General features: G+C 43.3%; 1 protein-coding gene across 3 annotated transcripts; it reads left to right on the top strand.

Annotated features, from left to right (window-relative positions):
* The first annotated feature begins 2,224 nt into the window (after positions 1 to 2,224).
* On the top strand, positions 2,225 to 17,600 carry khdrbs1b (KH domain containing, RNA binding, signal transduction associated 1b). Of its 3 annotated transcripts, XR_004698801.2 has the most exons (11): positions 2,225 to 2,707; positions 4,813 to 4,934; positions 6,024 to 6,140; positions 6,535 to 6,681; positions 9,056 to 9,189; positions 10,382 to 10,601; positions 10,980 to 11,047; positions 11,357 to 11,415; positions 11,570 to 11,758; positions 13,889 to 13,956; positions 16,211 to 17,600. XR_004698801.2 is itself a non-coding variant. In XM_035183578.2 (9 exons), exons 1-9 carry the CDS (start codon positions 2,614 to 2,616, stop codon positions 11,674 to 11,676), a joined length of 1,068 nt encoding a protein of 355 aa, XP_035039469.1. In that variant the 5' UTR covers positions 2,225 to 2,613; the 3' UTR covers positions 11,677 to 12,883. The 3 variants fall into 3 exon arrangements, 1 of the variants encoding a protein (XP_035039469.1); XR_004698802.2 differs by lacking the exons at positions 13,889 to 13,956; positions 16,211 to 17,600 and adding an exon at positions 12,915 to 13,882; XM_035183578.2 differs by lacking the exons at positions 13,889 to 13,956; positions 16,211 to 17,600 and having other exon boundaries at positions 11,570 to 12,883.
* Positions 17,601 to 24,157: the final 6,557 nt, after the last annotated feature.

Below are 24,157 nucleotides of genomic sequence, written 5' to 3'. Positions count from 1 at the left end.
AAGTGCGAATTAGTAAATTGTAGCATGCTGCCAGACCAACCTAAGATGGTTAACATGGTAAACAATATACCTACAATGATGGAGGACTCCACTTCCTCCTGTTGTACAAAAGGGTTGCATTTTTATTGATGTAATTTGGAGCTAGAAGCCAGTAGCGCTCGTGCTGTTGAGCTGCGGTGTCAAGGTCAAACAATCGCGTGTATGTCTCATCTTGACCTTTGATCTCGATTTTATAGCATCTGTGATTAAAAACTACCAACTTAGAATGACAGAAACCATTTTTAATTCAAATAATCTTTACATTGACTTCATTGTTTGGCCCATGTTCAATCCACTAACATGGAGGAGATTTGGCTTAACTTTTGGAGAGCTGTAATGTCGTCCATCTTTATATACAGTCTATGATTATACCTGTTAAATCCACCGTGTTAGCATTGTCATTGTGAGCGTATTAGCATTTAGATATAGGTCAAAGCACTGTGGTGTAAGCACAGCCTCACAGAGCCGCTGATTTGGCTGCAGACTATATGTCTTGTTGTACCGCAGTTTCTGAAAATTGCAATGAAATCTGCCATAAGGAGCAGAGAACAGTTTCATTTGTTTGACTTTTAGTGCACCTTCAGAGTCCCATGATGCTTGATATGGCATTTTGCAGGCTCCTCTGCTCTAACAAGGAAGAAACTCTGGGGGAAAACAGAATCCTTGCCATTTTTTTGGGGACTATGTCGGGCATGCAAAAATTGTCGGATGCAAAGATCCTCAACTGCAGTGCCGCTTACAAGCCTAACCCCAGTGTTTACCCCCTTCCATCTGCCCCTGTTTACCCCAGACTGTGGCTCTGTATGTTAGGGGACCGGGGAAGTCCACACTAGCAGAAGGCAAGAGTGCGAGCTATCGAATTGGAACTCCTCCACCTGCCAAGAGAAGTAACTCTTCCTTTTATGAGCCAATTGAAATTCAGCTCACAGGCTATCCATTCTGTCAATGACAAGCAGAGTCAGGACAACCTTGCAACCCCCAACACTAATAACACTGTAATGGTCAGAGATAGATCATGCTGAACGCTGATAGTTAGAGCGGGTCTTCGGCCTCCCATAAGTGTTTATTGCAGACAATTTTTGCCTTCATTTGTTTTGAGCAGATGCATGCCTGGGTACACCTGCGGTCGATCTTAATAGTTTTCACTCCGGCAGCGAACTGACAAATGATCTGCAGTTTTTGCTGTTTGTTCAAAGAGAGCATCCTTCTGCAGAGGCCGCACACTACAGTATGTGCTTAAAGACCCGATACACAGGGAATGGTCTGCTCTTGATTTGTATGCATTCGGGCCACTCTGACCTCTGACCCCTCGTGCTCCACTCACCGACATGACAGGTTCATTACCAGCCACTGAATCTGAGAAATCAATCCCGCACATTCTCTAGACGCCGCTTCTCACTTGCATATGATTGTTTGTGGAATCAATAGAAGCGGAGAGGAAGGTGGGAGATAGGACTAAGAACAGGTTTCTTCCTGTGGACCCAGTTTCTGTTTCAGCAGTGTGTGGCCGGCTTTGTCGTGATTAGCACTGCCACCAAGGGGCAGTAGAGAGCCTGAAATGAAAGTGCAACAACTTCAGGGAATGCAGTCAGAGCTGAAATCATAATAACAAATTAAATACTGAAGATGTGTCCCCATTAACTATTATCAAATTCACACGATATAGTTGTTGTGAAAATGTCTTACACTGCAGTACATAACAACTCAATACATATGGCAGTATAGGTCTATCTATCTATCTATCTATCGATCTATCTATCTATCTATCTATATAGTATAAAGTCACATGTATATTCTAGTAATTTATCTTTTTAGATATTTTCTTATTAATAGCCACTCTATGATGAAGATAATGAAGTTTATCAATTGGTATTAGTGATACAGTAAATCTGACATTACCTGCACTACTGGAGCTGACCAGTCAGTCTTATTAACTATATGAATACATGACAAATCCCTTTTTTGTTACAGAAACAATGCATATTTACTTGCTATTCACCATAACACATGTGTAACACCTTTGATCCAATACAGATTGAGGCATCACATCTAAGATATAACTGCCTATAGCAGTGTAACATAGTCCCACCACATTACCATATATTCCATATGTGACCATATCTCTCCACGATCGTAAATCTGAGTGAGGGTTATCTCCGCTGGAGGCGGCGCATCCTCACAGGAGAGCGGGGCGCACGGTAGGCGGCGTCAGTCCGGACAGCGACGTCCTTCTGAGCTCACTTCCGTCGGCTTGACTCTGATCACTATTCCCCCACTAGTCTCTCTCCCCGCTTTTGTTCTCCCAGTCCCATTCAGCCATCGCTGCCGAGAGCAACGGAGCCAGTCGGTCGGGAAACCGCAAGCCGCCGCAGAGTAGCGGACTCGTATCACGCAGAATAACCATCCGTCCGGTCGCCACATGCTCAGCGCAGTCCGCACAGAGGATACGCGGCACTCCGTAGTTACATAACTGGACTACTTCTTTTTTTTTTTCTGTCATTGTTGGGGCTTTTTTTTCACGCTTTTCTTTTTTCATCGCAACAACACTGACCTCCCCCAGTGTCTCAAGTCAAAATGGAGAACGACGACAAGTACCTCCCCGAGCTGCTGGCGGAGAAGGACAGCCTGGACTCGTCGTTTACGCACGCCATGAAACTTTTAAACGCAGGTAAAGTCGTTGTTTGGTGCTGTTGTTATTTCTCATCCTCACTCTCGCGGGGCATTTGGCTCTGAGCGCACCCCCCCACGCGCACGCTCTGAGCGCCATGTGTTTGCGGACGGGACATGGACGCACTGCCCCGGCAGCGGCCACCCCGACAATGAGCCTCTTCACGGCTCAGTGATGATAGCTGTGTGTGTGTGTGTGTGTGTGTGTGTGTGTGTGTGTGTGTGTGTGTGTGTGTGTGCGCGCGGGGCTCCTGTGGGAGGCATGCAGCGGTTAGTTAGATGCGAATGACCAGTGTGTGGAAGTGTAAACAGCCTGAAGCCGCAGCGCCACGGGATGAGCCGCGCTCTGAGATGTCCGTCTCCTCCTGGAGCAGCTGCTGTCTTCAGTAGCGTGGAGGCAGGTGTCCACTTCAAACTGAACAACGCAAAGACATTGTGTGAATGGCAGCAGCTTCATAAATGAGCCCGGGGCCCCGGGGGGGTCACTAGCGCTGCTCCCGGAGCTGCGAGGCTGCTGCAGCGGGGACGGAGACCTCCTGGTCCTCGCTGCCGAAGTGCCTCTGAGCAGGAGGCTGCAGACAAGTAGCAAAAAGAAAAAAAAGGCATGTCTGTGCTATTCAGCATTTTAAACATGGCCTCACATTATTATACATAATGTATTTATAGAGGAGCAGCACTGTTAAAACCAATTCATTTTACCCCCTGTAATGACATGGTGGGATGATGGGTAAAAGCAGCCACACGTGTCTATAAATACACAAAACAACAGCGGGACATTACAAGCTGTGGACACCAAGTCCAATGGAGGGAACTGAAGGAGAGTGGCTTCTTTTATTTTTTAATCTTGTTAATCTATTTCCTAAGTAGTCTTTTATTGTTGATCTCCAGGAACAGAGCGCCCTCCACATTCCACTGCATGTTTTACTTTGTGACAAATACAAATCCTTGAAGTGAATATTTAGTAAAGGTCTGTGTTGTTGACCGTGTGCCCTCTCAGTGGCCATGAGTCGTTTACTGCCAGCTACTTCTTATCTGCTGCTCGTCTCCAGAATCTCTGGCTCCTTATGCTAAACATTGAGTTTGTGTGACAGGATGTGCGATATCTTTCCCCCTCTGAACTTGAGAGTAAAAGTGTGTCAGCGTGCAGTGTGTGTGTGTGTTGTGGGTTCCCTCAGTTAAACATTCAGTTAGGTTCCTCCCCTCTCTCTCCTCCTAAAACCTGCAGCTGGTAGACTGCGGTGTATCTGACATGTTTGCACACGGCAGGCTCAGGGGTTTGTCATGACCAGGAGAGAGGAGGTGGTTTGAGATGGTTGCAGTTGGTGGCATGAAGGTGTAGAGAAGAGTCGGTGGCTGCTTCTCTTCTGTAGCCGTAGGTTATGGGTTTAAAGATTCAATAGTATGTCTAAAGCCCATATTGATTTTTGATTAATGTGACCATTGTTTATAACATTCTGTGGTGTGTGAATGGCCACTTGGTGAAAAACATCTCACACGTTCTCAAACCTCAGAATAATGTCTTTAAATGTTCCAAACCAAAAGATATTCGGTTGAGAGTGACAGCTGTTTCAGATGAGCAACAGATCCCCATGTGGACGAGGTGCAACCAGAGTTTGTGTTTTTTGCTGCAATGGTTAATGGGTTATCAGAAGTGTAAAAAAACACTCACTCTGTTCTGTGTGTTGCCAAGATAAAAAAAAAAGTGCAAAATGAAAAACTCATTGCGTACATTCTGTTATCATCTTTTATTTATCTGTGAGCAGTGTTGTTTGGGAGTTCAGTTAACATTGATCTGGTGATTTGTCGGTGTGAAGAATTCAAGATAATGTTAAAAACAGGAAAACTTGGACAGTAAAGCGAACGCGTCTTTTTAAGATGTTTAATATCCAAAGAACCGCAATGGATAAATTACAAGAGGTGTCGAAAAATGATAACTTCTATTAATTTTTATCATAGACGACTCAATGGTTTTCACCATAAATCACCAAAATCACCGCTAACTTACCTCATATGAATCCACCTGATGATGATGTGCTCTGTCTCTCTGCATCCTGTGAAATTGCATGAACGCTTTGCCTGAAACAATACCTCTCCCCCCCCTTCTAGAAATTGATAGAATCCAGAAAGGCGAGACTAAAAAGGAGGCAGAAGCATACCTGGACCTTTTCACAACAAAGAACATCAAACTTAAGGAACGCGTGCTCATACCTGTCAAACAGTACCCGAAGGTGAGACTCCTCTGCCTCCCCATTTGTCTTTCCCTTCTCTCTCCTCTTTTTCAGCGTGCACCCCTCTTGATTTAATTTATCCTGCAGCCGGGTTTCGATTATACAAAGCCACGGGGTTGCTCTGGAGTCTCAAATTACTCCTCTCAACCCCGATCTTTAAGCTCCAGCGTATAATTACAGCTGATACTGGCATGTTTTAAAATATCCCAGTAAGGATCAAAATGTTAACATCACTGTAGTCGGGATGGATCTGTGTTTCAGTGTAATTCATATTGTGTTCAGTGGATTCGATCTCCTCTGTTCAGAATGATGTCTTGTCAGGTAAATTCATCCACATTAATTCAGCCTATATGTGGCTCCACATTCTGTATTTATGATGGACGATGTGTGTGTGTGTGTGAGGGTATCGAACTCTCGGCTAGTTGCACAATGCTCAATCTGCATGTTGTTAAGTTTATTCTCATCAGTTTGGGTCAAGCTCTTCTTTAAGTATAAGGATTTTTAACAAAAGTTTATAGACTTGGATTTTTGTTTTGTTCCAAGCACTTCTAACAAGTTAAAATCTATAGATGCTGCCCCCTCCCAAGCATCAGATCAATATGATGTAGGAGTCTGGTCTGTGCTGGTAAGACAGCCCTCTGATCTCCCAGACTTAGATTTAATTTGTGCATCAGTCCTCTGTGTCAGGAATGACAAAGCTAATAAGCGTATTACGATTACGAAAAGCCACCTTTACAACTCCAGGAGGAATTGCCTTTTTTTGCTACATGTGTTTGGTACTGACAGCTTATTGTAGGACACATCATATACACAATAATTACATTTTTCAAAGATTGAGGAGGTCAAGATTGCAGCTTTTGATCACAGACTGGTTCTGGCTCATTGCTCGGATGATTGTAGCAAATAGTAACTGACGGTATTACTGCCCTCGAGGGCTCCTATCGACCTTCTCTGGTAAATCTACTCCTTAGACCTGCAGTATGCACATTAAGACCCCTGCCAGCGACGGCTCCTTCACTCTCCTGGTATTAAACTCGCCTCTGCTTTGATTGTCACGCTGATTTTCCCCCTGCTTTGTTTTGCTATTAGTTCAATTTTGTGGGGAAGATTTTGGGACCTCAGGGCAACACAATCAAACGGCTACAGGAAGAGACTGGAGCCAAGATCTCTGTGCTGGGCAAAGGATCCATGAGAGACAAAACCAAGGTATGACACACACACACAAACACACACACACACACATGTTATAGACCTAGGAAAAGGCACTTAAAGCCATAAGACATCTGGCCTGTACTTGAGAAGGATTGCAGGCAGTGAGTCCAGATGGCATCAACTCGCAGGATCGCTCGGCTGAACGTAAATGTAAAGCCAAGGGCAGCTACGCAGCGCGCACCGCGCAGCTGTTCCGGGAATCTTTAGGGAAGCCCATTAAACCTTTTCTCCACCAGTTTGTGATTATTAAACTATATAAAGATAGCGAATGAAAAACACATGCCTAAGGCGGAAGAAACACAATTAGTTCTTGCATAATTCATTTAATCTGTGTGCGTTAGCCTTGTGCTCTCTTTGACGCGTGGACACTCCCTTGCGCTTGTTTCAGGAGGAGGGGCTGAGAAAAGGCGGCGAGCCCAAGTACGCACACTTGTCCATGGAGCTGCACGTGTTCATCGAGGTGTTTGCCCCCGTGCCCGACGCCTACCTGCGTATGGCACACGCCATGGAGGAGGTCAAGAAGTTCCTGTTCCCAGTGAGTCTGACTTTGCCGTTGGCTTGTTTGTGTCTGTTGTCATCTGCCTGCTCGACTGCATGAACTGTGCTAGAGCTGCAAGTAACAACCGTTTTTTTCTTTTGGTCGCTGAAGCAATGTCTTTTACAAAAGAGAAGTTATTCTTTGCATTTGTTAAAATGTAACAGCAAATTGTTTTTAAATGATAACGGATCAAATTTGTTGAGAGTGGAGTTGACTGCTTGACCGTATAAACTGAAGTAGATCTGCAGCTTTTCCTTATCCATTATCCTGCTGATTATTTCCTCAACTGTTAATGTCAAATGTTAATGTCATGTGTAAAATGCTACAGTAATATAATTCCCTTAATTCAATGTTGATATTTTCAAATACCTTGAGTTTTTTCCAATCGATACCTTAAAACCCTAAAAGGATTGATTCATCAGGTAAGATAAGGAGAAGTTGGAATCGGGGAATGTTTGCTTAAGAAATTACATAAAAGATTGAATTTCAAAGTAATTAATTAAATATCTGCTAGACTACTTATCAATTAATGAACACATTTTTTCAGCTCTAAATGGAGCACGAGCACGAACACGAACACATACAGCTTTATAAGTCCTTTTCCCAACCTGGGATCTATGACGGCAACAAGTCTAATTGCTGCAGTTATGCGAATATGGGCGGTCTACAAATGGAGTATCTGAGTTTGCGGAACCCTGCTGAAAGTGTTTTTGAGCGACTGAGGGTCACCTGTCAGAAAGGTGAGCAGTCACAGTGTGTGAGTTAGACGCCGCTCTGGGAGGGGGTCCCAGCAGTACATCTAGAGGAGATAGAGTGGGTGTTCACCCGATGGCACAGTCCAGGCACGTAAAGCAATCAGCTTAAGAGGAGGAATTGGGTTGCTTTCACTGTGTCAGCAGGGTTACCCCGTCATGTTGCGCGCCTGCATGTCTGTCCATCACTGTGTCTTTACCCGAGTCTCATTCTTCAGCGACTGAGAGGAGTCAGCCTGGAGACGGCTCCGAGACAGATATGTGGGCTTTATTGGTTTTATGTTGAGAGGTTCTTGAGCGCGGGCCAAACCCGATCTGCTGTCAGACCCCGGCTGAAGCCCATAGTGCCGGAACAATGGCTCTCGCCAGGGGGTTTGTGAGATGCCTTACATTTTTTAATTAGTCTGGAGGGTTCATAAGAAGAAAGAATAAGTTAAAACCAGAGGCGGGATGAATTGACTGATGAAGCAGCTGCTGTGTTAATTCTGCCATGTTATGCAAAAAGCAGAACTTGTCGAATTTAAGGCTCTAATCTGTTGGGCTTGATGTCCCTCATTTGGAAAGAGGACATATTTTAATGAGTGACTCTCAGAGAATGGGTGGATGTGACTTGTTGGGGAAATGTTTTATGTATTACCTGTACTTCTCAGGTATTCCACTAGGCTTTGACGACTGTTCTCCCTCATCCTTTTTATGTCTGCAAATGTAAATGCAAAAGCAGTGCCTCGCTCGGGTGTGAATGATTTGCATAGCTTCTTATGTGTCGACATTGACAATTCTTAAAAGCAAAATGTCGTCCATAGAATGTAAGGTCTAAAGAAACCTCATTAATCTTAATACCTCGATAGGTGAAGATACTGTATTTCACCTCACTGGCTCATTAAATGCAACCGCTGCCACACTGTTACTGGCTGAGATGAATTAGTAATCAGTCAAAGGGTTTGTGTTTTTCTGCTTGTGTTGCATTGAAAAAAAACGGAAAGCTGCAGTATGTGCTGCATATTCTATTCACCTTTCCCTTTCACCATCGTTAGTGCTCTGTCACTACTCCAGTCCAGGGACTGATTTATGAAAAAGGATTGATTGGGTCACTATGTGCCTCTTGTGATTGGTCCCTGAAGAAAGTCGGCGGATTGTGTGGCTGGATTTGTGCTGCTCCGACAGGCGGCCACGCTAATCCATCGCCAACTTATTGTTTTTCTGCAGATAGAATAAGGTAACCGCTGATGCAGTCATACCAGGGTTGTCAGGAAGTGCAGGCAGAAGTGATTTACATTTTGTGCATGATGGAGAGGAACAGGAAGGCGGGGAGTGAGGATGGATGGTTTCCAACCTCCCACATTCACGACCCCCCTCTCTCTTCACACTCTGACTCACTGGCGCTAAGACTTTTTCTTCCACTCGCTCTGTTGGCCATTAGGGGGATGCCGTGTTTTGATCTGCTCTGTAATTGTGTCTCACTCTTTTATTCATCACTCCTCCTTCCGCTCTTTTCTTCCCTCTCTTTTTCATCTGCATGGCTTCACTTTTCCCACGTCACATGCTCTTGTTTCTCACACTCGCTTATGTCTTTTTTATTTTCTACTCCACCTCCTGTGCGTGTGTGTGTGTGTGTGTAGGATATGATGGATGATATCTGCCAAGAGCAGTTCATGGAGATGAGCTATCTGAACGGAGGCCAGGAGCACGTGGCCCGAGGTCGAGGGGGCATGCCGGTCAGGGGCCGTGGGATCCCTCCTGCTGGAGCACACAGGTGAGGAGATGCAAACACATACACAAGCAGGCTTTCTCATATAACAGCTGCCGAGTCAGAGAGGCAATACAAAGACACTGCTGTTCATCTGCTACTGTATCTATGCATCAATGAAAATGCTGAGCAAGGCCTGGAGTATATTCATATTTACTCCTTTTTCTTTAACTTTGTAGTTTTTGTGTACTTATATGCTGAGTGACAATTTGTGGATACTGGGAAGCTTTTTGACTGAGAATACCTTCGAGAATACACAACATACTGAATCAAAGGTTGTAAACAAATGACTTTTCACACAAAACGTGAGTTAAGAATGGTAAAAGCATTCAATGAACAAAAAAACCCTCCTAAAACCTGAGGGTTTTCTCAAAAACCCAACGTTCACCAAAACCTATATTTTTAAAACGTGACTAAAACGTGAAATGAAAACAGTTTGACAGCTTAAACCTTTGGCTTTTATTGTAAACCATTTCCTTTGCCCCGGAAACTGGATGTGACTGGAAACAACAAGCACATTTGTCAACATATTACTTTTGTTTTTGCTTATTGATTTTTTTTTTCATGTTGATGAAAATGCGGGCAAAGGCAATGACTTACAATGAAAGCCAAAGGTTTGAGCTTGCAAAGGTTTTTATTCCATGTTTCTGTGCGCTTCAGAGGCTCAGACATAAAGGTTGACCCTGTAACATGCTGCTAGGGTCAATCTTTTACTTCTGTTTTGTAGAGATACTGGCTCTTACTCACCGAAATCCTCCACCACCCCGTCTCTCAGCCTGAGCTTTAACTAGCTCATCTGGCTTAACCCACTGACACAACGCGAATATCTGGCGCGGAAAGGGAGATGCATGCATGTGTTCCATTTGGTCTTAAAGGTTTTAAAGAATAGTTGGAAATTTTGGAAATGCACTTCTTTCTTGTTATAGTTAGATGAGTGCATCAATTCCACTGTCATGCATGTATGGTAAATGCATCGCTGGAGCCTGCAGCTGGTTAGCGAAGCATTAAGACCTGAAACATGGCTACCCTGACCAGCTCCTGTAAAGCTCAATAACTACTATTTAAACTAACAAGATGTAGCATGCTAATTACTGAGCTTTAAAGGTGCTAGGCTAGCTGTTTCCCAGTTTCCAGGCTTTTTGACAAGCTATTTCCACAATATCAAACTGTACTGTAGTAACTCTGATCTTTTCTCCAGGGGTAGGGGAATGCCTCCTCGCGGTGCTGCCCCCAGGGGAGGTGTGAGTCGAGGTGGCCCAGTGAGGGGCGCCCCGGGAGGCCGAGGAGGACCCCCTGCAGCACCTGCCAGGGGAGCTGCGGCACCCCGCGCCAGGCCCCCAGCTGCTGGACCTCCCCAGAGGATGGCCCCACCTCACCAGCACGTATCCACCACTGGCCAAGAGAGCTACGATGAATATGTAAGTACAACTTAAAGTGGAGGGAAGTTTTTATTTATTCATTTTAGTTTATACGTGTATATATATCAGGAAAATGTAGTGTAAAAGCCAAAAGACTAGTTTTCCTGTAAAGATGTGATCCTCTTAGATGTGACGCAACTTTTTAACGTCCCTCTCCAACACGCTTCAACTCTGAATGAAATTGTTTTGGGCACCTTAATAGCTTTAAATGGCACGTCCATCAACAGAAGAAAGAGTGTTCTCAGATGCTCGAAACATAAGGGGAGCCTGTCTTCTTTAGTACCAGTCTAGCAGTTTGGGGACATCTTGACATTCATGATTCATGGACAAGTCTCTCCTGAAGTCTCACTCTGTTTCTCTGTTTCCTTTCCTCTTCAGGGCTACGACGAGAGCTACACAGACCCGACCTACGAGTCATACGACAGCTATTACAGTCAGCCGCAGGCGTGAGTGAATCAGACGTCTCCTTAGTTTTCAGCCACTCCTCACAAACTGCTCACACATCACCGAGCTGCTGGTTTCACTAGAGACGGGACTTACAGAAACACTGTTTGGCCCCTCTGCACGAATACAACACTGATGGTTTCGTTAGGAGGAACCACCCTGGACTCAGATGTTCCATGTTAGAGAGCCAAGCTTTGATCTTAGTGGAAGCCAATTATCATCCCCCTAGACATTAAAATCAGCAGTTACTTGATGTTTTTCAAAGATTGAAAGTGATTTTTTTCCCCGTCTCCCTGTTTTTTGACCATCAGAGAGCCAGAATACTTTGACTACGGACACGGAGAGACCACAGAGTCGTACGAGTCGTATGGTGAGGGAAGAATGTAATTCAGTGTCAACAAAGATGATCAAATTTGTACAGTAAAATAGATGCTGAATACAAAAAGTGTAGAAACAAACAGGACCAAAAGCCTATATGAATGTGTGTGTGTGTGTGTTTATTTTGTCTCTGTGTCCATCTCCAGGCCAGGATAACTGGAACGGGACCCAGCAATTAGGGCCAGGGAAGGCCCCTCCCCCCTCCAGAGGTGCCAAGACGCCTTACCGGGAGCACCCATACCGACAGTACTGAAGCAGACTCGCCACCCCTAACGTGTCGCCCTGACTACCGCCTGTCTCCCACGGCAGCTCTTGCTTTAAGCAGCCCGACAAAAGTAATTGTCCGTTTTGTCTTTGGTTTGGTCTTTTTTCCGACACCGGACTTAATACAAGAGAGCAAATTGGGAACTGAAAATCGGAACTGGTTTTTGAGATTTGACCGTGAACTCCCTCTCCCACCCCTACTTTGTCGCACCAACCAACCACCCACCCATCCATCCAACCAACCAAAGCGGCTTTTAGATGGGTTAGACAGAAGTTGGCATCCGTTTTTTGTTCTCTTTCATTTAAATTTTTGTTTATGTTGCTGTATTCTTTCTCTGACCCTTTTTACCCCCCTCTGGCTTTTTTGCACTGTTGATCATTAATTTTTTAACTGTTTGGGAGTAATCATTTCTACTGGAATTAGTGGCTCATTACCCACTTGTCTAAGGAATCCATATTAATTGTTTTTAAATACAAAGAATCTGTCGAGGGTCAGTTGCAGATTCCCATTTAGGCTACATTTCAAAATTCTGTTAATATAGCCAAATAAAAGACCTTTTAAACTTCCAATTATGTAATATAGAAACAAAAAAAATCAATCTTAAATCAAGTGACGGTTAAAGAATCAATGTTAATGGAATCAGTACAATTCGTTCTTGATGATGGTTTGTTTTTAAATAGTTCTAAAACGTTGTCCATTTAGACTTAGGCAGCAATATTTGTTATTGTACTTAGAGTTTTGAAATATAGCCCTAATAGACACTGTTGAGATGGACTGTCCTCATATCCTCAATTTGTTATACATGTTAAAAAGTTAATTTTAAGATTCTGAAAACAAAATGTTTGTTTAATAAGAACACGGCCAAGAGATGGCCTCCTGTTATGCTAAATACAGATCAGGTCTTCATTCTGTGATCTGATTCTCTTTAAACTGCATGCACAAAGTACTCAAGAAGGATTGGGACAAAAATCTCCACATGGGTCTTCTCTTTCTATAGAGAAGGGATCCTGCAGCTCAATCCGAACTATTGTACATATTTTAAAACTAACTGTACTTATTCTGCCACTAGTATCTGTACCCTCTCCATAAAATGCATTATGCTACATGTGTAAGCTTGCCTAAATAGGTTACTAAATCTGTCCAAAAGATGTTTTGCAGCAGTTTGTCAATAAAGCTTAGTTTGTTTTTTATGAAACTTAACTTGCTTTATTTGTTTCCTGTCCTAGTAAAATTCTGAAATGGCCTTTTTTAAACAACCTTCAGCAGTCAGATGTAGGTGTTTTGCTTTGTTTCTCATTCAAAACCGCATTTTAAATCTAAATGAATGTATTGACGTCTGGAGACTTTAACCCTACTAAATGATGTCTTGATTGATTATCAAAAGAGCACAACTTATTCTTTCTCTCTCTTTCTATACTTTTATAAAAGGACCCAGAGGTAAGACCTCTAAAATAACCTGGATAGCTTCCTAATGTGTATAGAGTTCTAAAGCATTGAATGCCTGGGTATGTATAAGACTTTTTCAATCCTCTTACCTGTGGTCGTAATCGTTAATGAGAATTGCTTTTATAGCATCTGAAAATTAACTGAATTCAAACCACCACCATTCAGGTCTAGACTTCGTTGTCATGAATGACGCTGGCGCGATGGCTACTTTAGTACAGAGTAATGGCAGTGCAATGGAGAGGATGGTTATAACCTAGAGAACTCCACTGTAAAGGTAACCTAACCCTAAATGTTTAATTTCGTAGTGTGTTTATCCATTGACATAAACTTGCTGGTAAATGCGTACACTTTCTTAAAATATTATTGCAGTCATGGCAACAAAAAAGAATCGACTCAAAAGTAAGACAAACGTAACTTCCAATATACAGTAGTGGATTTTATGTACCAAAATAACTGTTCTGTGTACTAACAAAATATATTAGCATAGTTTTAATGCAACTCATGCTAAAATGAACAAAGCCAAATCTATGTCAATCTCTTCTGTACAGTTGAGCTGCTGTTACTTTTTTCATTTGCTGTGTAAAGGTTGCTTACTGTAATATTGAAAAGGTTCTGCCTGTACAAAGTTATCCAAAAAAATACAGCTTGAGTTGCATGAGCATATCTTCTCCTGTAGACGTTGCATGATCTCTGTCTCAAGTTTCTCCCAGTGTATTTAGACAAGATATTGATTTGGGGTTTGTCCTTCCTTCAGGCACAGCCGTCGGTCACTGAGTGCCCGGAGACTGACAGTCTGCTGAAGTGAGACCATACAAAGCTCAGGTTGGTTCACCGCTGCACGTTTGTCCATTTTAAAGGACCATACTGCTGTTTTCTTTGCATGTCCTCACCACATTAACTACACGCTCCATATTTTTTTTCATCACTGCTATCCATACAGCAGCTTTTAGATTGAAGTTTCTACCTTCCAGGCAGCCATTAGTAACCATTCATGTTTGCGTAATATGAAAATACCTGCGTAGACGTGAGACTTACATGGAATGTGTCGTCCTAAGAGAACAAATCCAGCTGCTTTATTGAATTATACAAGCTTCATTGCTTTTGTAGCAAACTGAGCTTTTTTTCGGACGCTTTCCCAATTGGTGCATTCATGGACACTCAGACCACTCAGATCTGAATGTCTGGTCTCAGGCAGAAGTGTTTTTTAAACGAATAGTGCAGCAATTTTGGAGAGCTTATTCAAATTTTGGGGTCATTTGCAGTAACTATGATGCTTACCTAATGACAGCGTAGCTGTTAGCATCATTAAGACTGAAAATGGAGAAGAACCTAGTCTACCTCTTGTTGAAGTTAGTAAAATCTGTATCACTATTGGGTTATTTTATTCATTAAATAAGAGATAGTGTGTTACTTAGCTAGGTTTAGGTAGGTAGGTAGATTTCAGCGCCAGGCTAGCGTCGTTCCAGAAATGTTAAGCGATGCTAATCAGCTGCTAGTTGTTATACAATAATAATCAATGCTGTGAATCTTTTTGCATCTGCAATCAAAACTAGGCTATAGAGAGTTTTTAGACATTCCTATTCAACTCAGACGAGGTCATTTACACCGTGTTTTAAGCTTAATATCCTCTGATATCTTCCGACGAGGTGCATTCAGGGACCATCCGTCGGAAATGCTAACGTCCACTAGCTTAGCCACTTATGTTGGAATTTTAAGCTTATAACACAATGTCAATGGCCTTGTTTCGATCGAATATGAATGTCAGGGCTTGCGGACACTTGGGTGACACCACACGAGCAGATTGGAGGAATGTTATGTTTTTTGTTGTTGTTCTATAACGTCTGAATATAGGTCACTAATCAGCTACACTGTTTACTATCCCTTTAAGTTAAAAAAGCGGACACATTTTCCCCCTATGGGAATTAGCCAGTTCTAACCGTATAAACTTGTACACAATAGGTAAAAGTCTAAAACATTATTACCACTAGTGTGGTCCTTTAACTTTCCCATCTTTCAGCCTGTGTAACAGTATGCAGCAGCAGCACGTTTCGTGAAATTCACAGCATTTCAAAGGTTGGTTGATCCTGATGATTGCCCAGCTCCTGTTAAGTCCCCTTGCTTTTGACAGTGTCTGTGAATTGGTGTGTGGCCAACACTAGCCTTCAGCAAGTCTTAGTGAGGGAGAAAGCGGTGGTGTCAGTTCAGTCTCAGGGAAAGTGACTAATGAGGATCCGTAGGCTCAAGGCTCTCTGACAGAAGGAAAACAGCAGCAAGAGACACTCTAGAGATTCCCGAAATGGAACCAGCAGGAGGGGAGAGGTGTCAGAGGGATTTCTCATGATGTCCTGTCTGTGCCTTGAAGGCAGGAAAAAGTTAAATGAAGGCTCGGAAAGTAATGCTTGGTGGACAGACTTTGGAAAACGTCACCGCCATTGGCATTTTAGTTGAGTGAAGCTGGATAACAAAACCGTCTGAGGGCATACTTTGGGATGTGTTCTGACAGAAAGGTCACTCACTTGTTAGAAGATTGTGTTCTACAAGACTACCACCAGTTTTTAGAATTGTTAGAGAAAGGAAATTCTGCTTCTTTGTGATGACAAAGCAACACAACAGCTATTTCTGAAATCTCTGAGCAAAATACTTATAATGAAAGATATATGCAGCTTCGTGTCTGGACATTAGAGAAATCTTAAATCATGAGGCGGTGTCTGGGCCTTCGGGTAAATTTGCTCTTATTTTCAAATCTGCTTCAAAATACTCTACAACCGGGACCTGTGACCACATTAGCTGTTGATTGAAATATTAATGCACTAACCCACAATCACCTGTCTCGCCAGTAATTATGTCTCACTCAGGCAAATGTTGCCTAGCTACTGTTGAAGAGCTGCGCTGCTTGGCAGGAAAATGACCTTTAATTATTACAGCCGCAGCTTAAAAAATATAAAAAGTGGGCTCTTTGTTTTGCTAAGCACTGCCTCTTATCTGTCATCAAATCGCCGTAAAGCCAACAGAGATTTAGTGACTCAAGGAACCTGCTTTCACACTAATGCCAACATCTACCCTGTGCTTTTTGCAGGGAGACCGTGCACGGGAGCAGCTCATCATGAAGGAGGTGGTTGGACGATGCTCTCTGGGCGCCCCGTTGAAAGGAGTGGCCTGAAGCCCATTTCTGTTCCTGGATGGGGAGGGGGGGCTGTGGTGGCCGACTGCCAACTGACCCACAGGTGCCAGCTGGCCCTGACTCCCACTGAAAAGGACCGAGGCTGCAGCTGGTCAGCGAAGACACTCCGCTCAGTGGAAACCCAGAATAACCACAGACTGTCAAACAGCTCCCATTCTACGCGGACTGTTTTCTACTGTTTCTACATTTCATGACAATATTGAAGTACGGTGCATTATCCTTGTGTAATTATTTTCGAACAGTGAATACACCCACTTGAAGCCTTTGCTGGTGGCATGCTGCCGTACCGTTTCCCGCGGACCACCCTCTCTTCCAACAAATGTAATTGTTACAGCCTAATTTACCATAAAATGAGCACTCCTCTTATAGTCAGCTGTGAAATTGTTTTTAATTTCTATTAACACTTGAATTAAATGTGAATCCAATTCTTGGACTTTTTGCAAGACAGGCTGCATTCAAGAAGAATCGCGTGACATCTGCATTTTAAGTAATTAAATTAAAACTACACTCCAGGCTTAAGAGTTAAAGATGCCCAGAGAGTGCGGATCACTATCTTGCTGCAATCCCGTTTACTGCGAGCTCACGCACGACGCCACATCTTCGCATTGCACGGCCTGTGTAGCCCTAAGGATATCAAATGCTAATGCATCGGCCCATTTGCATGTACTCGCATGTGCCCTCCTTGCAAATGTGCAACACTTTCATAACCAACGCTGGCCTGTTCTCAGCGTTTTCGCATCCAAGTATGATAATTGAGCAAGATGGAGCTGTGGGGAGAGCCGCTTGTGAGAAAGGGACAGAGGGCGAAGACAGACTTTACTCACTTCCCTTCATCTATCCATCATGTCTCTGTTGATCTGATTCCCCTCCATGCCATTTTCTGCCATTATCACGGATATTACAGCTGCCTCTGGTGCTGAGTTACATTTGGAGGTCAAAACCGTACTTTCCTGTATTAAAAACAAATCTCTTTGTCCCGATCCACTGGTCAGAGGGAGCATTAGCCAAGTCAGAGGCTCCATTTAGTGTATTGAAAAAGCTAGCAGCTTAGAGGATAGAGCATTAGATATTAGGAACGGGCAACCGGCACGTATAATTTTTCAGCCTTTATATACTATTATGTCAAAAATAATGATTTCTTTGTCTCCAATAATTTAATGAAGGATAAGCGATGGTGTGGAATCCGTCTCCTTTGTTTGAATCGATGAACTGTCACGAGCGTAAAGGGTGAAAAAGAAAGTAAATGTTACTGTGCAATGATCAATAAAAGCAGACTTGGATATGAGAGGAGCCGTGTATCATTCATCTGTGATGTTTCCTCTTGGCTGCAGCTCAGCGCTTTCTACCCTGCTCCAGGTAGCGTGGTGCGCTCACATAATGCTACGTGAGAACGTATAGAATAAAACCAGAGAAAGGGGGCCAGGCCGTGTTGTCTTTCTGAAGCTTGCGGGCGGGGGTGGAGGATGTTGAGGGTGGGGTGGGGGGAATTGCAGACTATGGAGGCAGATGCGGTAAAATGACAAGTATGTGTTGTTGGCGGAGATGCTGTGGGCGGACGTGGTGGACAGCTGGATTGCATCTTTCACACCATCGGAGGAACATCGCACGCTGATGCCTGAGAAGACGGTGACAATTAGCCTCCTCCAGATACACCGCAGCTGCTGTTAAATCAGGAGGGGGCAATAATCCGGGGGACTCATGGCACTTAAAGTGGAGCGAGCTGACCCCCTGTGTGTCCTCCCAGGGACATTGAAAGGGATGGTTACTTTAATCAGTGGTCTGGGTTCTCTTGGTTCACACAGTATAGGTATAACAGAAAAGCTCATACGATTGGCTTCACGGGTGTAAAATGACACCAAGTGGAGGTTGAGGATTGTATTGAGTAGCTAAGTATTTTTTTTTTGTTAATTAACCATAAAAAGTTACAAAATGATAAGGCTAATATTCTATAACTTCTCTTATTTTAGCAAATCCTGTAAAAAGACCCCAACCAACCATCAGTTTTACATCCAAATATTATGTTCAGCTACGTTCCAATGTGGTTTGAAACTGTTATCCTGTAATCCAGCAAGAGCAGGCTACACTTTGAAAATGCAACTGATGCATCCCACCACCTCCCATCAGACCTCTCGCCAAAGCTACGCCTACAAAACAAATTAATGCAACTGCTAGAAACAGATTTTTCCGTCACTCGCTCGCTAACTTCTGGCCGTTGACTCCACTTCAGCTGTGAATGTTTCTGCCTGAAGACTCTGACCATGTGCAGTGAGAGCACAGGCACGGTGGGCAATGGCAGGCAGGTCGGTAAGTGACAGGTACGCTAGCCTGTGTCGTGTTTATCACAGTCCGCAAGAATCGTTTTTAAGATGATTATTTATCGATGGCCATCAGGACATGAGGAGGATTTCAACAACTAAGCTGAAAAGTGTTTCAGAAACAACTCTACCTTTCATCCACATTAAAGCAGCACAATTAATATCTACTCTCCAGTTTTATTCATCTTAACTGATGAAGGTCTGGGGACCCATTAAAATGTATCTCAGAGTCACATCTTCATTAATTCTAAACTACACGACCCCATGCCCTTCATGCCAATATGCTTATGATCATGAAACCATTGCATTGGAGCTAAACTACAATTTTATTCTATCCTAATAATTCCTGTAGTCAAGTAGCACATATCCCTGTATTACTTTCCAACGAGTGAATTGCATATGATGATTTTTCATGTGTGTGTTCATGAGAAGACTGAAACGTGGCAAACAAACCGACAAAAAAGAGACTAAATAACCCCTACAAAGAAATCCACAATATAATTACACAAACAAAAATGGCGGCAGATTCACACTGATCAAAACAGATTCAAAACTACAAAGAGACACAGCGCAACAGTTTATTAATTTATCATTGACAATTCATGCTGCAATTCTACAGTCTATAGACACACGCTGCTACAACAGCACATGCTGCTGTCCCCCTACAATGTCATAAGGAACCCTAGAGTACATTGAGTATGCGTTCCATGTTTTTTGCATGTACAGTTTTCGTTGCTAAGTTAGATTCTCTTTTATTCTCTTCTTATCAATGTAAAACTGTTGGTAGAGGAGGAACACTATTTCCTTTTTGATTGTAGGCTTGTGCATGAGAAAATGACAAGAAGGAAAAACCTTGCAATCTTGACAATTAAAAAGAGATATTTAACAACCACAATGAGATTTTAAACAACGAAGACAATCACAAGGCTGTGTACTCATTTGGACTTTTACAATCTGGATGTCTCCAATGTGAGTGGAGTAGGGTCTTTTACATGTCTGTACCCAGGGGGCCGTTGTCGCTCAGTTCTGTTAGTGGAACAGACCTTCCTTACAGTTTGTGTCATTTTAGGTGTGTGCAACTTTGGAGCTTTGCATTCTCTTATTAAAAAGTCGTCTCTCTGTTTTATCTAGGTCTTTCCAAGGCTTTAGTAGGTAGAACACAAAAGTTTCCAGACTATGTTGGTGTTTGCACAGGGATTTTGCCCCCTCCCCTCCTCTCCTGTGCCATGTTGTCTGCACAGGGCCCAGTCGTCATCATGGATGGCAGTGCTCAGCGGGGGCTGGAGGAGACAAACTAGGCCAGCTATATAAAGTGGATGAATCTTTACTTTTTGAAATGGTTGCCATGGAAGACTTACTAGATTCTGCAGTGCAATGTGGGAATAAGAAAGTGTGTGTGTGTGTGAGTGTAGTGTGAGTGTGAGTGTGTATGTGCAAGACAGAGTCTGGAAGAACATCTTAGGTTGTTTATTAATGAACGACATAATGAAGGAGGACAGCGAGGATAGATTCAGTGAGTGTATATCAGCTTCTGTAGAGAGACAAGAGAGGATGATATAAAGTGAGAGAGAATGCAGGAGTGTGGGAGCACGTTGCCAGAAAATGTCATACCTGTCGTGTTTCCTAGATAACATTTATCAAATTGTGAGATCGCATTTAAAGAGCAACACGGCTGTCTTCTAGTGTAGTTTACACTCTGAAAGCTCACGACAGTCAGACCTTTCACTAATCCTGCAGATATTTCAAAACCCAGTGTCTGTGTACGTGAGGATGCGCTGACATGTTCACACGTTGGATCCTTACATCCCCCAAGTGGCAAGCAGAGATCAATAGGAGTCTGGCTTTACTGAAGTCAGCGTTTTCTTTAATCTGCAGACGGCTCAGGTACAAAGTGAGGGAAACAACGAATGGTGCTCCAACCGGCCCAGTTTATGATGTCCTCCTGCTTCTTTGTCACGTCTGATTTCCATCAAAAATAATGAAGTTAGTTCCTCTTTAGTTCACTGCCTTTGCAGCGGCGCTGATTTAGGAGATGCATTGGCGGGAAGCCCAAAGCAATTGGCAAAAGAGGGAGGTGATTTTTGAATGAAGTTGGTACAAATTGTTCGGACTCGTTAGTCACAGATGAGACTGGTTTGAACAGTAACCTGCTCTTTTCCTCTCTTTAATCTGTCAAGAATGTATGACTTTGCCCTTGTTCAGCGAATTCAGGCAGTTCTTTAAACAAATAGAAGAAGGAAAATTGTAGACTGGAAATCAGACCAATTAGGAAGATGATGTTTCCATCAAGACACATTGAGCCAATCAAACCCTTTATCTAAACTGGATCAGGTTTTGACTGAAGCCTTGTTTATGCTCACTATTACGCTCCTTGCGGACCTCCCAACTTCTTTGACTAAACACATGTTGCACGTCTAGTACAACATGAACTGAGCTTGAGGCCAGAGTCTGTGAACATCTCTATGCTCCCTCCTCAGTGTCATTAATGAAGGTTCATGGAGATTCCCAGATGGCTCCTGGAAGGAGATTGCAGACTGATGGTAAAGACGAGACATTCTGCAGGAAACAATGGAAAAACCTCCAAAAATCATATGCTGAGGCAAAGAAGTGTGCAGGAGCAAACAAGCCGGTGCCCAAACTGTTCTGTTTGTGTTTCCTCTTCTTCTTGTTTGCGATTTTGTCTGTGTTATACTTTTCTCAACGGCGGCACCTATTGTGTAGGAGAGAACTGCACTGAGTCAGCGTGCCTCAAGATGCCGTGGTGAAATCACAGTCGATGCATTCAATGACCAATCCATCAAGAAGAACCTCAGCTTGAGAGGAGCGACACTGATACATTTTCAGTAACAACCAACAACCATCAGCTGCTGCTGCATATGTCGAATCCAATGTTGCCACAGTATTAAACAAAATGGAAGGTACATTTTATCCAAAAGAACAAACTACTGTACTAACAGCATTTGTTGACAAGCTCTGTCACACTTTTCAATTCTCTGATTGGTTGTAGGTCTATCCAACTGTGTCCAGAGGCATTTTGGTCTGTGACCGTCAATAGCACACCTCGGAAATTGAACATGAACGGACGCACATACAAATGAATCTTGCAATGCAAGGCTCTGAATACAGGTGATAGGAGCAATCAGCTTTAATGACGATGATTATTTCCTTCGAAGATAACTGTTTGTGCAATGTGAGATAGCCCAGGTGAACAAGTTTGGTGACTAACAGTAATTGTTGAAATCAATGCTAAATAGACATAATGTAACAGGAATAAAACTCAGCTGGAACTGGGGCAAAGTGAAGTCAAGGATTTCCATTCATTTTGGCTCTTTTCCCATCACAGGAAATTTCTACTTTTAATCTCTTATCCTTTTTACATGGGCACAAACCACACTTGAATTTTACCTGTAGGAAGATACTCTCAGGTCTGGCTCTTAAACCATCCAAATAGTCTGGGCTCTTGAGGTAATACTTTACAGAAGCCCACAAGCAAATTTCGTTTATCAGAAGCCTTGAGACTGCTACAACACCCTACAGCCAGCCGCAGACAGCCCACTGAGAGCGCCAGAACATTTCCCACTTGCCTGGTGGTTTCTTTGAACAGTCAAATTGACCAGCAATGATTTAACAAGCAAGAATGAGTGGCAGGAAGGCAACCTCACTGAGCTGCTGTGGCTCAAGGTGTGTGTTCACACTGTTGCTGCTGCAGTCTTTCTATACTGGGGTTCCTTGGAACATGATAAGAGGTTGGAAAAGTGAAGAGTTGTAACCAGAAAGCAGTCGTGATTTGTGATATGGATTTTTGACATGGTGTAGTTATTACTTATGCTTGGTATAGGCTGGGGGTGGGAAACTCACGATTCGATTTCGATTAGGAGGGCTACGATTCTATGATAAAACATTTATCGATGCATCTCGATGCATACATTTTTTTTACTTCTATACATGATTAGTTTTTTTATGACTATGTGACTGGAGGTGTGCATCTTCACTAGCCTCTTGATTTGTGCTTTAAAAAAGTATTTTAGACTGTTACTGTTATTACAAATGTGTTGTAATTTACAAAATAAGGTTTTCAATAAAAAAAATAAGACTACAACAGTCAGTCTATGACAGTGGTCAGTGCTCTCCACATTGGTTTGACATTCATTCAGTTAAGACTTTGAATGTGCTGCATCTTTAGCCGTTACTGTATCAGAGTGGCGGCGCCTGGCCCTGGCCCTGGGCAACAAGAGACTCCGCTCTTCTGCTCTTTTCTAATCACTCACACTTAGAGCTGACCTTTAGAAAAAAAACCTGCTGAATTAATATTTATGTTCCTGGATAAGCGGGGCGTTGCTTCTTCTGCAACAATGAAGTTTTAAAAAAAATCTTCATTGTGTGATATTCAGCGGGAAGTATTCTTCTCCTGTCTGCAGCCTGTGTGCGTGTGTGTGTGTGTGTGCGTGTGTGTGCATGTGTGCGTGTGTGTGTCTGCCTGTCTCTGTCGCTCACAAAAACTGATAACCACATGCATTAAGTTATCAATCGATGGTGTCGGATCATTAATCCAGATCGTTTCAATCACTGATGTCCTGGCTGTGCGAGTCTCGTGTTGTGTGTAGCAGATGAACTATGTGTGCACAAATCAACAGACACATTTAGCTAACGCTTTTATCCAAAGCGACTTACAATAAGTGCATTCAACCATGAGGGTACAAACCCAGAACAACAAGAATAGAGAAAGTACAATTTCTTCAAAAAAGCTAAACTACAAAGTGCTATAAGTAAGTGCCATTTTAAGTGCTACTAAATTGTTAGTTTTAAAAATATTATTCAAGGTATAGTCGGAAGAGGTGTGTTTTTAGTTTGCGGCAGAAGATGTGTAAACGTTCTGCTGTCCGGATGTCCATGGGGAGCTCATTCCACCATTTAGGAGCCAGGACAGCAAACAGTCGTGATTTTGATGAGTGTTTAGCTCGCAGTGAGGGAGCAACAAGCCCATTGGCCAAAGCAGAGCGGAGTGAACGGGCTGGGGTGTAACGTTTGACCATGTCCTGGATGTAGACTGGACCCGATCCGTTCGCCGCACGGTACGCAAGTACTAATGTTTTGAAACGGATGCGGGCAGCCACCGGTAACCAGTGAAGGGAGCGGAGGAGCGGAGTAGTGTGAGTGAATTTAGGTAGGTTAAAAACCAGTCGAGCTGCTGCATTCTGAATGAGCTGCAGAGGTCGGATGGCACTAGCAGGTAGACCTGCCAGGAGGGAGTTACAATAGTCTAGGCGTGAGATGACCAGGGCCTGGACCAGAACCTGCACCGCCTTCTGAGTGAGAAGGGGGCGTATTCTCCTGATGTTGTACAGCATGTATCTACAGGAACGTGTTGTTACAGTAATGTTGGCAGTAAGGGAGAGTTGACTGTCGAGTGTCACACCCAGGTTCCTAGCAGTCTGAGTGGGGGTTAACACGGAGTTGTCAAAGTTAATAGTCAGGTCGTGGGTGGGAGAGTCTTTCCCTGGAAGGAAAAGTAGTTCAGTCTTGTCAA

Source organism: Hippoglossus stenolepis, chromosome 17 (assembly GCF_022539355.2).
Source record: "Hippoglossus stenolepis isolate QCI-W04-F060 chromosome 17, HSTE1.2, whole genome shotgun sequence".
Taxonomy (NCBI): Eukaryota; Metazoa; Chordata; class Actinopteri; order Pleuronectiformes; family Pleuronectidae; genus Hippoglossus; species Hippoglossus stenolepis.
The sequence above is the reverse complement of the archived record's forward strand: the minus strand, read 5'-3'. Positions and strand labels throughout refer to the sequence as shown.

Coding starts and splice junctions, on each gene's coding strand:
- khdrbs1b (XM_035183578.2), top strand. CDS start 2,614: ATGGAGAACGACGACAAGTACCTCCCCGAGCTGCTGGCGGAGAAGGAC. Junction 4,935..6,023: donor CTGTCAAACAGTACCCGAAG/GTGAGACTCCTC, acceptor TTTTGCTATTAG/TTCAATTTTGTGGGGAAGAT. Junction 6,141..6,534: donor CCATGAGAGACAAAACCAAG/GTATGACACACA, acceptor CGCTTGTTTCAG/GAGGAGGGGCTGAGAAAAGG.